Here is a 12,706-nt window from a genome sequence, read left to right as displayed (position 1 = left end):
ATATTTGCATCACACTGAAGTTGGCCAAAGTCAACTTAGTAGCCTTCTTTATATGTATTATTTCCTTTCCAACAAAGAATAACTGTTTAAAAAACATTTTCATATCTAAAGCTATTTTTCTACCCACCCCCCCCCATGCCATTCTGTTACTGTTACCTTCTGATTTTATTTTGTTGTAGATTTGGTGATATCATAATCATAAATTCACAGAGAATGGACCTAAACACCAAGGCACAACTGTCCTTCACTTTGACATCAGAACCATGTTAGAAAAAACCTGTAGCTAAGCCTAGCTGAGGGGTGAGGATGAGGCCAGGGATGGTCCCTTTTGTGCTGGCTTTCTTTCAAACTAGAACAATGCTTTACTCAGATGAAAAAGTAACTACTGCAGGAATTCTAACTAGTTTTCCATGATTAAACTATACTTCTCTGTTCCCTTCTTTTCTTTCCTTCCAGCCACCCCACCCCCACTGCTTACCAAATTAAAAATGAAATGACAAGAAAGAAAAGTGGAAGATGTATAAAAAATGAATCAAAGCTATTAAATGATCCTTTCCTTACTTTTTTTTTTTTTTTTTTTTTTTTACATTTATACACAAGAATCACAAGGAATAGAAATATGCACATTGCAAAGGAAATTAAGGCACGTGTCAGAAGAAAAGAGGCTTGAGTGTGATGTGTTCACCTCTTTGTGGTGACTGTTGGGTATTACAGCTTCCCCAGCTGTAACTTCATCCCTCCTATCCCCATCATTTTTTTTTTTTTCTGACATCAAAATCAAAATTAGCTACATTAAAAATGTTGTCTGTTTTTGAAGAAGCATTTTATGTTTTATATATGTAAATAAGTATATTTCATATAAATTTAAGCATCCCCATGGCTAACTAATAACAATTGGAAATATTTGTTACACATTTTAGAATTTACTCATTTTCTAATAGTGGCCAAAGAGTCTCATATGCATAACTACTTTCGACAATCACAAGGAGAGGCTGATAGAAATTGTGCTTCACTTAATACATGCAGTATTTTAAAAATTACTCTAAAGCCATACTATGTTTTCTGGTTACAGTAGCCTCCTTTATGTGGATTTGGTAAGATTTGCCTTAATTGATTTGTGGTTTCAGCATTTTAGCTTCGAAAAATCCTGAAATTACTTGAACTTCTTTTTAAATTGTAAAGTTGAGAACCTTTTGTTTTTCAAACGGAAGTCTTCCCAGAAACAGAATCTTTTTTATTTGCTTAGTTTTCTTAGTCCTAGGGGAATTTCGAAGGTCTAGCAATAGATACAGTTTACAAACATCACTTCTCCTTGTTAAAACACTTTGTATTAATATTATTTTGGCGAGTTAATGCATGAAAGGTATTAATTCAGTTTTAAAGATGTGTATTAATCCATGTATGTAATTAATTGCTTCCAGATGCTCCTTTCAAGCAGTGTTCTCTTTAGTAAGGTCTCATAATATTCCCAAGAAGAGAGAGGACAGTCTTTTGATGTTTATTTTATTGAAGAGATATATATACATCGAGATGATAAATAATTTGGCAAAAATTATTAAGGCTAAAAATCAACAGACTGTATTGAAAGGAACTTGGTCTCAAGAGTGAGGCAGCCATCTATTAATACCTCTATTTCTGTCTACCTCACAGTTCACACAAGTATCTGGTTTGCATTTCAGGGTAAAGGAAAACAGAGCTTTTCCTTCATTAATTAAAAAAAGTTGTTATTTAGGTGCATACTCACTCAAAAAACAAGCATCCAATGAAAATTTAAAGTCCTTTTAACCCTTGATTTATTGCTAGTACAAAGAGTTCAGAAGTTCATCAATTGATTAGTAAAGCATACTAGTTAGAGGCCACTGTGTTACGATAGCCTGTATTTTAGTGTAAGATTTAGCCTTTATTTAAATGATTCCTCCTCATTCCTCTTTTTTATTATTGTTTTTAACTTTTATCCATTTTTTTCTTTCTAGTTTATACCCATGCCTGTACTCTATGGTGTGTTCCTATATATGGGAGTAGCATCCCTTAATGGTGTGCAGGTAAGTTTTTCCATGGTAATAAAAGCACAGTAGTGTTTTTCTAATAGTAAGACTAGTCCAGTAACAGATCTTTGAAGAAAAGTGCTAATCATTAACTGCTAAATTTTAAAAATACATTTATTTTGTACTTCATCATTCAGCTGCTTTTCATTTCTGGTTTAATTGACAAGTTAGCCAGTATTAACAAAAGTTACCATACATACCCATTCTTTAAATAAGCTATTAAAAGTCATTTGATCAAGAAAGTGAGAGGCTATAATCTTTCTTTTCCTCCTCCTTACCCATATTTATCTCTGTTTTGCTGTCTCAGGAAGGATATCTAACTCTTTCTGTGTGTTCTTCAAGATGGTATTTATTCATTTGCTTTAACTCTATACGAAGAACAGGCTGTTCTTGATTTGCTTTTCACATGGCTTTAGCAATAATCAAGTTTTTTTTACCAGTAAAAGAATAAAGTCAATGTGGTTTATGTATTCCTTTTGTTGAAAACTTCAGCTATTCATAACTTTGGGAAAAAATCATTATCAGCTGGGCACAGTGGTGCACACTTTTAGTTTCAACTACTTGGGAGGCTGAGGTGAAAGGATCACTTGAAACTTTGAGTCCAGCCTCAACAATGTAGTAAGACTCTGTCTCTTCAAAAAAAGAATCATTAGGGAAAACTTCGTAAGTGACTTTGTCTTTTAATTGGGTTTTAATTTATTTGGCACCAGGAAACTGGAAGTACTTATGCTGTTTTCTGGCACCTTGTTAACTGTAGCCTTATTTAGCACTTAGTAATATTTTAATGGGAAAAGACTGTATGTCCTGTGAACATCATAAGACTTTATTTGAACTCCTTCAAAATAGTCCTCGATTTTGCTTATTGAATTCAGATTAATTTGGTTTTAAAGTCAGATAGAACTGGGCAAGTGGCCAGATCACTAAAAAGAGAAAAGGCTCTTTACTTTTCTCTGTTTAGGTCTGCTAAGTAGAGTTCATCATCATATGGATATTTGTTACAAAATACAAGGTGGTTCTTCATAGACTGGACTAGATGAATGTGAGTTTATTGCCCATGAGACTTTTGGGAAGTATAAATTTGTAAAATTATTTTATTTTTACCTGCCATTGTAAATATTCCTTATTTCCCAAAATGGAAAAATATGAAACTAAAATGGTTCCTGGACAAATAGCTCTTATTTTTGTTTGCCCCTAATGACCTGGTCTAGATCATAAATTTAATTCTATGTATTTTAAGGGCTTTATTGGTTGAAACTCAGTACATATTTGTTTAATAAAAAAGAAGAGGCTGGACATGGTGGCTCACGCCTGTAATCCAAGCACTTTGGAGGCCAAGGCGGGCAGATTACCTGAGGTTGGGAGTTCAAGACTAGCCTGACCAACATAGTGAAATCCCATCTTTATTTAAAAAAAAAAAAAGAAAGAAAAGAAAAAACCACATAATAATGCTGGGGAAAAACAACCAGGGACAGCTAGTAGATATCTTAAATTCTGCAAAGCTTTTCTCCCCTAATAGCTTTTCTCTTTTTCTTTCTTTCTCGATTCTCCCTTGTTTAGACATTTTTGGTGAGACCTGACTTAGCAAGAAATTTTGAAACCAAAACTTTAGAAAGAGAAGGTCCCCACCAGTCAAAACTAGTTCTAGAGGGAAAAAGAAAACCTTTTAAGTAGGAAATCACTAGAGAAGACTGTGATAGTCTAGTTTACTTTTACACTTCTTTCCTTCCAGAAAGAAAATAGGGATTATTTCAGAATTCATATTCCATGATTATACAATTCAATAGCTATTTACTGAGCATCTTTCACTGAAAGATCCTGTGATACGTTGTTGAATATCTTCCCATTTGTCATTGGCAATGTCAATTTGGCAGTTATTCTTTGAGGCACAGTACCTGGCACATAGATGCTTAGTAGTTATTTCGATACCTGTTTATACATGACCATATGATAGCCTCTCTTAGATTCAGATGTCAAACCTGAAACTCACTGTAGTATTCATATGGCTTTTCTCTGAAAAGAAATGGTGATATACTGCTGAGTGTATTAGTCAAGTTATGTCACTCAAAAAATATGGAATTTATGAAAACATAATGTATTCCCATTTTTAGGTTGGATACTTCCTTTATATCCCTAAAACATTCCTGAAATGTATTAATATATGATGCATAGTATCATCTTCTATTTTTTCAGATAAGGCAACTGAGGCAGAGTAGGATTCATGAGTTAGACATCTCCCTTCAGCATATTATTACGATAATATGCAAAAGATCCTCTTTCCCAAGACTCAGAGAGTAAAAATAGAAACCAGGAGATGAGCTTCTAGAATTTATGTTTTTGTTTGTGACTTTATTCTTTAGTGGACACTTTTTCTTATACCTCTGCATAACATTCCTGCAATATAATAACAAAAATTTGAAGACTTGTGCTTGACTAAATTTCTGCATTCCTCGACCATTCCTTTGTCCTCTGAAAAGGACACTGCTTGCCTAAATTATAGAATATAAATCAGTAGTGATTAGTTGGATATACTGGAAATGATTCGTGCATCAGCTCTTGAAGTAATGCAGTTGGACTCCTTTCCTCTTTCCTCCCCAGTTCATGGATCGTCTGAAGCTGCTCCTGATGCCACTGAAGCATCAGCCTGACTTTATCTACCTGCGTCATGTTCCCCTGCGCAGAGTCCACCTGTTCACTTTCCTGCAGGTGTTGTGTCTGGCCCTGCTTTGGATCCTCAAGTCAACTGTGGCTGCTATCATTTTTCCAGTAATGGTAGGGATTTATTTGATTGAATCTACCTATGAGATCATATGGATATCATGTTGGTTATTGTTATATGGAAGACACACATCTCTTTTATGTGTGGTTTCAAATAAGTCCAGCTTTGACCTCATGACTTGATCAGTTGTAATTTACATTTCCCATGTCTATGGTTGTTTAGGATGGACCTTAGAATCAGGCTCGAGTTCCAATACTGGCCCTGGCCGATACTAATCAGTAAACTTCTTTGAACTATTATTAACTCATCAGTAAAACAGGGGTTGCATTGTTGTTTTTCTGATCATCAAAATTGAATATCAAGCATGTAGCACAATGCCTGACACACAGTAGACACCAGTGCATGTTAATTACTTTTTAAATGTTGTTGTACAATACAATTAATCTAAGTAAGAGTGTAGGACATTTCAAGCAATAAAGTGCTTGGCAACTTGTGAGAACGCATCCAATACATTAGAAGAAATACGGCGAGAAGTTCAGTTTTTAAATTTCTTGTGGTTTGCATAATGCTAAGTTTAAAGATAAGGTGGGGACACTCTGTCCTTGTCATAATATGATGAGAAACAAGGCAAAGCAACTAACATTTAACCCTCAGTCACAAGTGAAATAAGAGGAAAAGGAGTTATGTATTTGGCTTCATTACAGAATTTTATAATTTACCATAAATCTGTATTTTTTGCAAGAAAATGCATATATGTACACTTAAAACAAGACACAAAGGGAGCCTTGAGTCTGTTTTATCTCCCCTGCAGTTTTGAAAACAGAGTTTTCATATACTTACCGCATTTTATTTTTATAAAAATCCTCTTACTCTTAGCCAGGATTATTATTTTATTTTTTGTATTTGTTGTTTGAATTTTTTCTTCTCCCAAGGATGCAAGAAAAAAATGGATATTAAATACTTGTGATATTTGTTAGCTTGGATTTTTTAAATGCTCCCTTATGTCTTTCTTTCCTTTTTTTAAAAAAATAAAAATAGAAAACTATATTTACTGAAAAACACACTGAATGTAAGAAGCAACTAGAATTTACCTACTAGTCTTATCTACCTGCCTACAAATTTTGCCGAAGCCAGGAAAATTGAAGCTAGAGCAGGATACATTTGAATTATATCCAATAAATCACTTTTTGCCTATGCTAAATGATTTTTAAATGCTTTACTTTTCTAAAGTGTTTTTATCTTTTCAGAACTGTTATTTGGTCACAGTGTAATTCTGTAATAAAAGTTAGGTTAGATGTTATTTATTTCTCTAGGTAATGAGGAAACTGTCATAGAGAGCATGATGCTGATAAAGACAACTGCTTAATTTGAAGCAAGTCAGGATGCCTATAACTTGATGCATATTAAATTTATTGTGGAATAAAGATATCTTTAATGTACCCTCAGAATTCATTCTTCAAGAGCAATTCATAGAACCAAAAATCCACAGGTCAAGAATGTTTGTTTTGGAAGCAGACAAGTGGGACCCTTTGTATTATTGTGATCTGCATTCATCTCCCTCACAGACTTTAAGGATCATGGATAACATACTTAATGTCTCTAACCTTCAATTTCCTCAACTGTATAATGGAAATAATAATACCTACTTTTGAAGTTTGTTAAGAATAAATGAGATAATATTGCCTAAGATTGAATAAAGTGTCTGGCATATGTTAACTGTTTAGTTAACGGTGGTGATTGAAGTACCCTTTGAATATTCAAATACTACCTTATTGTGAATACTTTGAAGATGTCTTAGTGTTCTATGTGTTGTACAGATTTTCTTGATAGCTAAAAACTTTTATAATGTTTTAATTTTTAATACTTAATCATATGCCAGCTATTTTTTGACTTTTAACTTTTATTTAAAATCTCACATAGAAGGAAATGGTTTTGAAAAACAATCCTTTCATAATAAAATTCTAATTGAATGTGATCATGCATTTCAGTGAACAAAACAAAGTGAGTTTCAACTAAGACTTTTATAAAACAACATTCCCCATGTAGAAAATTATTAGAGTTCACTTGGTATAAGTTCATATAGTCAAGATCAGGTTTGTCATACTCTAGCCTTACACATAGTAGGTTTCTGTGGAATTTGATGGGATGTTATCTGTGCTCACTGCAACTTCATCTAACACGGTTTCTTTCATACTTTTAATATTCGCCCTTCTAGATCTTGGCACTTGTAGCTGTCAGAAAAGGCATGGACTACCTCTTCTCCCAGCATGACCTCAGCTTCCTCGATGATGTCATTCCAGAAAAGGACAAGAAAAAGAAGGAGGATGAGAAGAAAAAGAAAAAGAAGAAGGGAAGTCTGGACAGTGACAATGACGATGTAAGGAACTTTCCAAATTCCAAAGGAAAGCTAGTTAAAGAAACAAATGTGAAAATTATCGCTTTTTATACCTGATGTGAAATGGAGGGCAAGTTCTAAGAATGTTTATCTGGATGTGTGGCATGTTACTCATTTCACCTCCCTTTGCCCTTTATATTCTCTCTTTGGTTTTTTATATTTTCTGAAGTCTTTCTGTAACCATTAATACACTAATAATGACATAATGACTAATAATGACTTCTAAAAAATTTAAAACTCACCACATTTAAGAACTCTGATCTCATAGATATAAAGGAAGTTTGCTTAGTAATACTATAAAATGTATTTGGTTTCTATTAATAATCCAGGGCTTATATTTGAGATAATAACTCAATTTTATGTAATATTAAGCCTAATGTGGATAGATGTCAGTGATCTCACTTTGTGTGAGCTATGAATCTGAGTAGGCTCTCCACCAAAGTTCTATGCTGTTTTATTAATATTAGTACTATATTTATGCTAATATGATTTAGCATTATTTTTCTGTAGCTCTTCAGTAAAAAGAAAAGTGAATTGGAGTTTGGGGTCTTTTTACGTAATTATAGTGGTTAGTGTCATGGTCCAGAGGGTCCTCCTGCAATTAGGGGATTAAGTTGAGAAATAAAATTATTGCCCAGTTTTTTCTTTAGGTGACCAGCTCACAGAATACCAATTCTCCACTAGGGATCTGTAATCCATGCTAGAAGAAAAGCTGGGATTTATTTTCTTTAACACATGTAATAACCCCTTATTACAGTAGCCTTTTGAAAAGATTGCCAAAATAATGTTTTCCATTTGAAAATCTGTTCTGGATTTTACACAGTACAGTCTCACAAATGATTTTTTTTGTGCATCATTACCCATTCTAAAGTAGGAATATTGTTAATTTTTAGTTTCTACTTAGTACTTGATGACTTTGATCATTGCATACCTTATCCTTAATTGTCTTAATAGCTTGCTATCACAGTATTTATTTTTTGCTCCCATTTTACAGATGAGGAAATTTAGACTGAGAAATGTTAAATATTTTTAAAATTTTTTAAAGCTTTAATGAGGTATGATTGACATAAAATTGTATATATGTAAGGTGATGCTTTGATATATATATTTAAGTCATTTGTCTAATTGTGCACAGCCATAGTGGCAAAGCTACAACTCGAATCCAGGCCTCTCTGGTTAGTTCCAACTGATCAGGCTGTCTGACTGTATTCTTTTTGTAGAACTTGGAAATAGTACAGTGAAAGAAGGCAAGAGACGTAATTGGATTTCACATAAATTGATTCAATAAGCAAAAGACTTAATGCATGAGGCACATTTAGCTAAAGAGAAAAAGAGGTGAAGAGAGCTTTATGACTGTCATCATCCATCTGCAATGAGAACAGGTATATAGATTTTGTTTCCAATGATGACAGAAAAAGAATGCGTTTTAACTGCAGCAGAGATTAAGATGTAATAGAAGAATGATGCATTTACACATTTAATACAAATTAAAATTTGAAATGAATTTCTGGACCACTCAAGACCAAAAAAAAAAAAAAAGGTTGCCTAAAATATTAAAATAATTAAAGCAGTATTTTGTCCAAAATAAGTATGTCAACTTATGTACATGGACCTCAAATTTAAAGTTCATTATACATTATGAATGTATGAATGTACAAAGAGGGAGATTATGGAATACCCCTCTAATGATTTTTAAGAAAAAATAGTAAAATACCAACTTTGGAGAATGTTTTAAATATACTGTTCTCGAGTGACAAAAGTTGGATCAAATGAACTCCTTGTTCTTCCAATTCTTAGATATGATTTCCAACAAATCCTATTCCACTTAAACAGTGTTTTTTTATATGAATGTTTACCATTTTCAACTCTGTGTTTCCAACAGATTTCTTGAAGCCAAAGTGTCATACTTGATTTTTTTCCTCTTTCTTTTCCTCCTACCCCTACCAAAACAAACAAACATATACATTTATTCCTAGGCACTGAATTCAGCCAGGCAATTTAGAGTACATCTGTGCAGTGTGTTCTGTGGGTTGAGCTAATTAGTGAGGGGTCTACATTTGGAACGTGGTCCTCCTAAGTTTGCCTCTTAGTCAAATGGTTTGGGATCTATGGATACAGGAAGTCACAAGGGGACATGCGAGTAACAGCTATAATGTAATATTTATGAGCACATATAGTGAAAATTATGGCTTGCCAACATTTTGAGCCCCTCACAGTCATTTTTTAATCTGCTTGGTAGGCTGTAATTAAGGGTGGGCTGCAACCTATCCATGTATAATTGCTATTATTTGGGAAAATATTTGAAATACTATAACGTCTTACTGTTTTTGACATTCTCATAAAGGTAAGTGCATGTGGCATCTTTTATTATTATTATTATTATACTTTAAGTTCTGGGATACATGTGCAGAAAGTGCAGGGTTGTTACATAGAAATACACTTATGGTGGTTTGCTGCACCCATCAACCTGTCATCTACATTAGGTATTTCTCCTGATGCTATCCCTCCTGTAGCTCCCAACAGGCCCCAGTGAGTGATGGTCCCCTCCCTGTGTTGATGTGTTCTCATTGTTCAACTCACACCTATGAGTAGGAACATGCAGTGTTTAGTTTCCTGTTCCTATGTTAGTTTGCTGAGAATAATAGTTTCCAGCTTCATTCATGTCCCAGCAAAGGACATAAACTCATCCTTTTTATGGCTGCATAGTATTTCATGGTATATATGTGCCACATTTTCTTTATCCAGTCTATCATTTATGGGCATTTGGATTGGTTCCAAGTCTTTGCTATTGATCCAGTCTATCATTGATGGGCATTTGAGTTGGTTCCAAGTCTTTGCTATTGTGAATAGTGCTGCAGTAAACATACATGTACATGTGTCTTTATAATAGAACAATTTATAATCCTTTGGGCATATATCCTGTAATGGGGTTGCTGAGTCAAATGGAATTTCTATTTCTAGGTCCTTGAGGAATTGCCACACTGTTTTCCACAATGGTTGAACTAATTTACACTCCCAGCAACAGTGTAAAAGTGTTCCTATTTTCTCACATCTGCTCCAGCATCTGTTGTTTCCAGACTTTTTAATGATCACCATTCTAACTGGCATGAGATGGTATCTCACTGTAGTTTTGATTTGTATTTCTATAATGACCAGTGATCATGAGCTTTTTTTCATATGTTTGTTGGCCACATAAATGTCTTCATTTGAGAAGTGTCTGCTCATATCCTTTGCCCACTCTTTGATGGGGTTGTTTTTTTCTTGTAAATATGTTTAAGTTCCTTGTAGATTTTGGATATTAGACCTTGGATGAATAGACTGCAGAAACTTTTTCCCATTCTGTAGGTTGCCTGTTCACTCTGATGATAGTTTCTTTTGCTGTGCAAAAGCTCTTAAGTTTAATTAGATCTCATTTGTCAATTTTGGCTTTTGTTGCCTTTGCTTTTGGTGTTTTAGTCATGAAGTCTTTGCCTGTGCCTATGTCCTGAATGGTATTGCCTAGGTTTTCTTCTAGGTTGTTTATGGTTTTAGGTCTTATGTTTAAATCTTTAATCTGTATTGAGTTAATTTTTGTATAAAGTGTAAGGAAGGCATCCAGTTTCATTTTTCTGCATATGGCTAGTCAGTTTTCCCAACGCCATTTATTAAATAGGGAATCCTTTCCCATTGCTTGTTTTCATCAGATTTGTCAAAGTTCAGATGGTTATAGATGTGTAGCATTATTCCTGAGGTCTCTGTTCTGTTCTGTTGGTCTATATGTCTCTTTTGGGACCAGTAGCATGTTGTTTTGGTTACTGTAACCTAGTAGTATGGTTTGAAGTCAGGTAGCGTGATGCTTCCAGCTTTGTTCTTTATGCTTATGATTGTCTTGGTTATATGGGCTTTTTTTTGGTTCCATATGAAATTTAAAATAGTCTTTTTCTAATTCTGTGAAGAAAATCAATGGTGGCTTGATGGGGATAGCATTGAATCTATAAATTACTTTGGGCAGTATGGCCATTTTGATATTGATTCTTCCCATCTATGGGTGTGGAATATTTTTCCATTTGTTTGTGTCCTCTCTTATTTCCTTGAGCAGTAGTTTGTAGTTCTTCTTGAAGAGGTCCTTCACATCCCTTGGAAGTTGTATTCCTTGGTATTTTATTCTCTTTGTAAAAATTGTGAATGGGAGTTCACTCATGATTTGGCTCTCTGTTTGTCCATTACTGGTGTATAGGAATGTTTGTGATTTTTGCACTTTGATTTTGTATCTTGAGACTTTGCTGAAGCTCTTATCAGCATAAGAAGATTTTGGGCTGAGATAATGGGGCTTTCTAAGTATACAGTCATGTCATCTGCAAACAGAGACAATTTGACTTCCACTCTTCCTATTTAAATACCCTTTACCTCTTCTCTTGCCTGACTGCTCTGGCCAGAACTTTCAATACTATGTTGAATAGGACTGGTGAGTGAGGGCATCCTTGTCTTGTGCCAGTTTTCAAAGGGAATGCTTCCAGCTTCTGCCCATTCAGTATGATATTGGCTGTGGGTTTGTCATAAATAGCTCTTATTATTTTCAGATATGTTCCATCAATATCAGGTTTATTGAGAGTTTTTAGCATGAAGGGGTGTTGAATTTTATCGAATGCCTTTTCTGTGTCTGTTGAGATAATCATGTGAGGTTTTTTTTGTAATTGTTTCTGTTTATATGGTGGATTACATTTATTGATTTGCATGTGATGAACCAGCCTTGCATCCCAGGGATGAAGCTGACTTGATCATGTGGATGAGCTTTTTGATGTGTTGCTGGATTCTGTTGCCAGTATTTTATTGAGAATTTTCACATTGATGTTCATCAGGGATATTGGCCTGATATTTTCTTTTTTTGTGTGTCTCTGCCAAGTATTGGTATCAGGATGATGCTGGCCTCATAAAATGACTTAGAGAAGATTCCCTCTTTTTCTGTTTATTGGAATAGTTTTAGAAGAAATCGTGCTAGCTTGTGTTTGCACCTCTGGTAGAATTCCTCTGTGAATCCGTCTGGTCCTGGGCTTTTTTTGGTTGGTAGGCTATTAACTACTGCCTCCATTTCAGAACTTGTTATTGGTCTATTCAGGGATTTGACTTCTCCCTGGTTTAGTCTTGGGAGGGTGTATGTGTCCAGGAATTTATCCAATTCTTCTAGATTTTCTAGTTTATTTGCATAGAGGTGTTTATAGTATTCTTTGCTGGTGGTTTGTATTACTGTGGGGTCAATGGTGATATCCCCTTTATCATTTTTTAATTGTGTCTATTTGATTCTTCTCTCTTTTCTTCTTTATTCCTCTGGCTAGTTAGTGGTCCATACATTTTGTTAATTTTTTCAAAACGCCAGCTCCTGGGTTCATTGATTTTTTTGAAGGGGTTTTCATGTCTCTATCTCCTTTAGTTCTGTTCTGATCTTAGTTATTTCATGTCTTTTGCCAGCTTTTGAATTTACTTGCTTTTGCTTCTCTAGTTCTTTTAATTCTGTTTCTTTTCATTGTGATGTTAGGGAATCAATTTTAGATATTTCCTGCTTTTTTTTTTTTT

The 12,706-nt window shown here is 34.3% G+C and overlaps 1 protein-coding gene across 9 annotated transcripts in view; it reads left to right on the top strand.

Annotated features, from left to right (window-relative positions):
• Positions 1-12,706, top strand: part of SLC4A4 (solute carrier family 4 member 4) — a 496,548-nt gene that overhangs the window by 473,331 nt on the left and 10,511 nt on the right. For all 9 annotated transcript variants that reach the window (XM_017501628.2, XM_017501630.2, XM_017501627.2 and 6 more), the window contains 3 exons: positions 1,974-2,042; positions 4,641-4,814; positions 6,977-7,138. In XM_017501628.2, the coding sequence (XP_017357117.1) occupies positions 1,974-2,042; positions 4,641-4,814; positions 6,977-7,138 (405 nt within the window). The remainder of the gene's footprint in view (positions 1-1,973; positions 2,043-4,640; positions 4,815-6,976; positions 7,139-12,706) is intronic.

The sequence above is a fragment of the Cebus imitator genome, unplaced genomic scaffold (assembly GCF_001604975.1).
Source record: "Cebus imitator isolate Cc_AM_T3 unplaced genomic scaffold, Cebus_imitator-1.0 Scaffold283, whole genome shotgun sequence".
NCBI classification, from domain to species: Eukaryota; Metazoa; Chordata; class Mammalia; order Primates; family Cebidae; genus Cebus; species Cebus imitator.
This window is presented reverse-complemented; position numbering and strand designations above follow the sequence as displayed.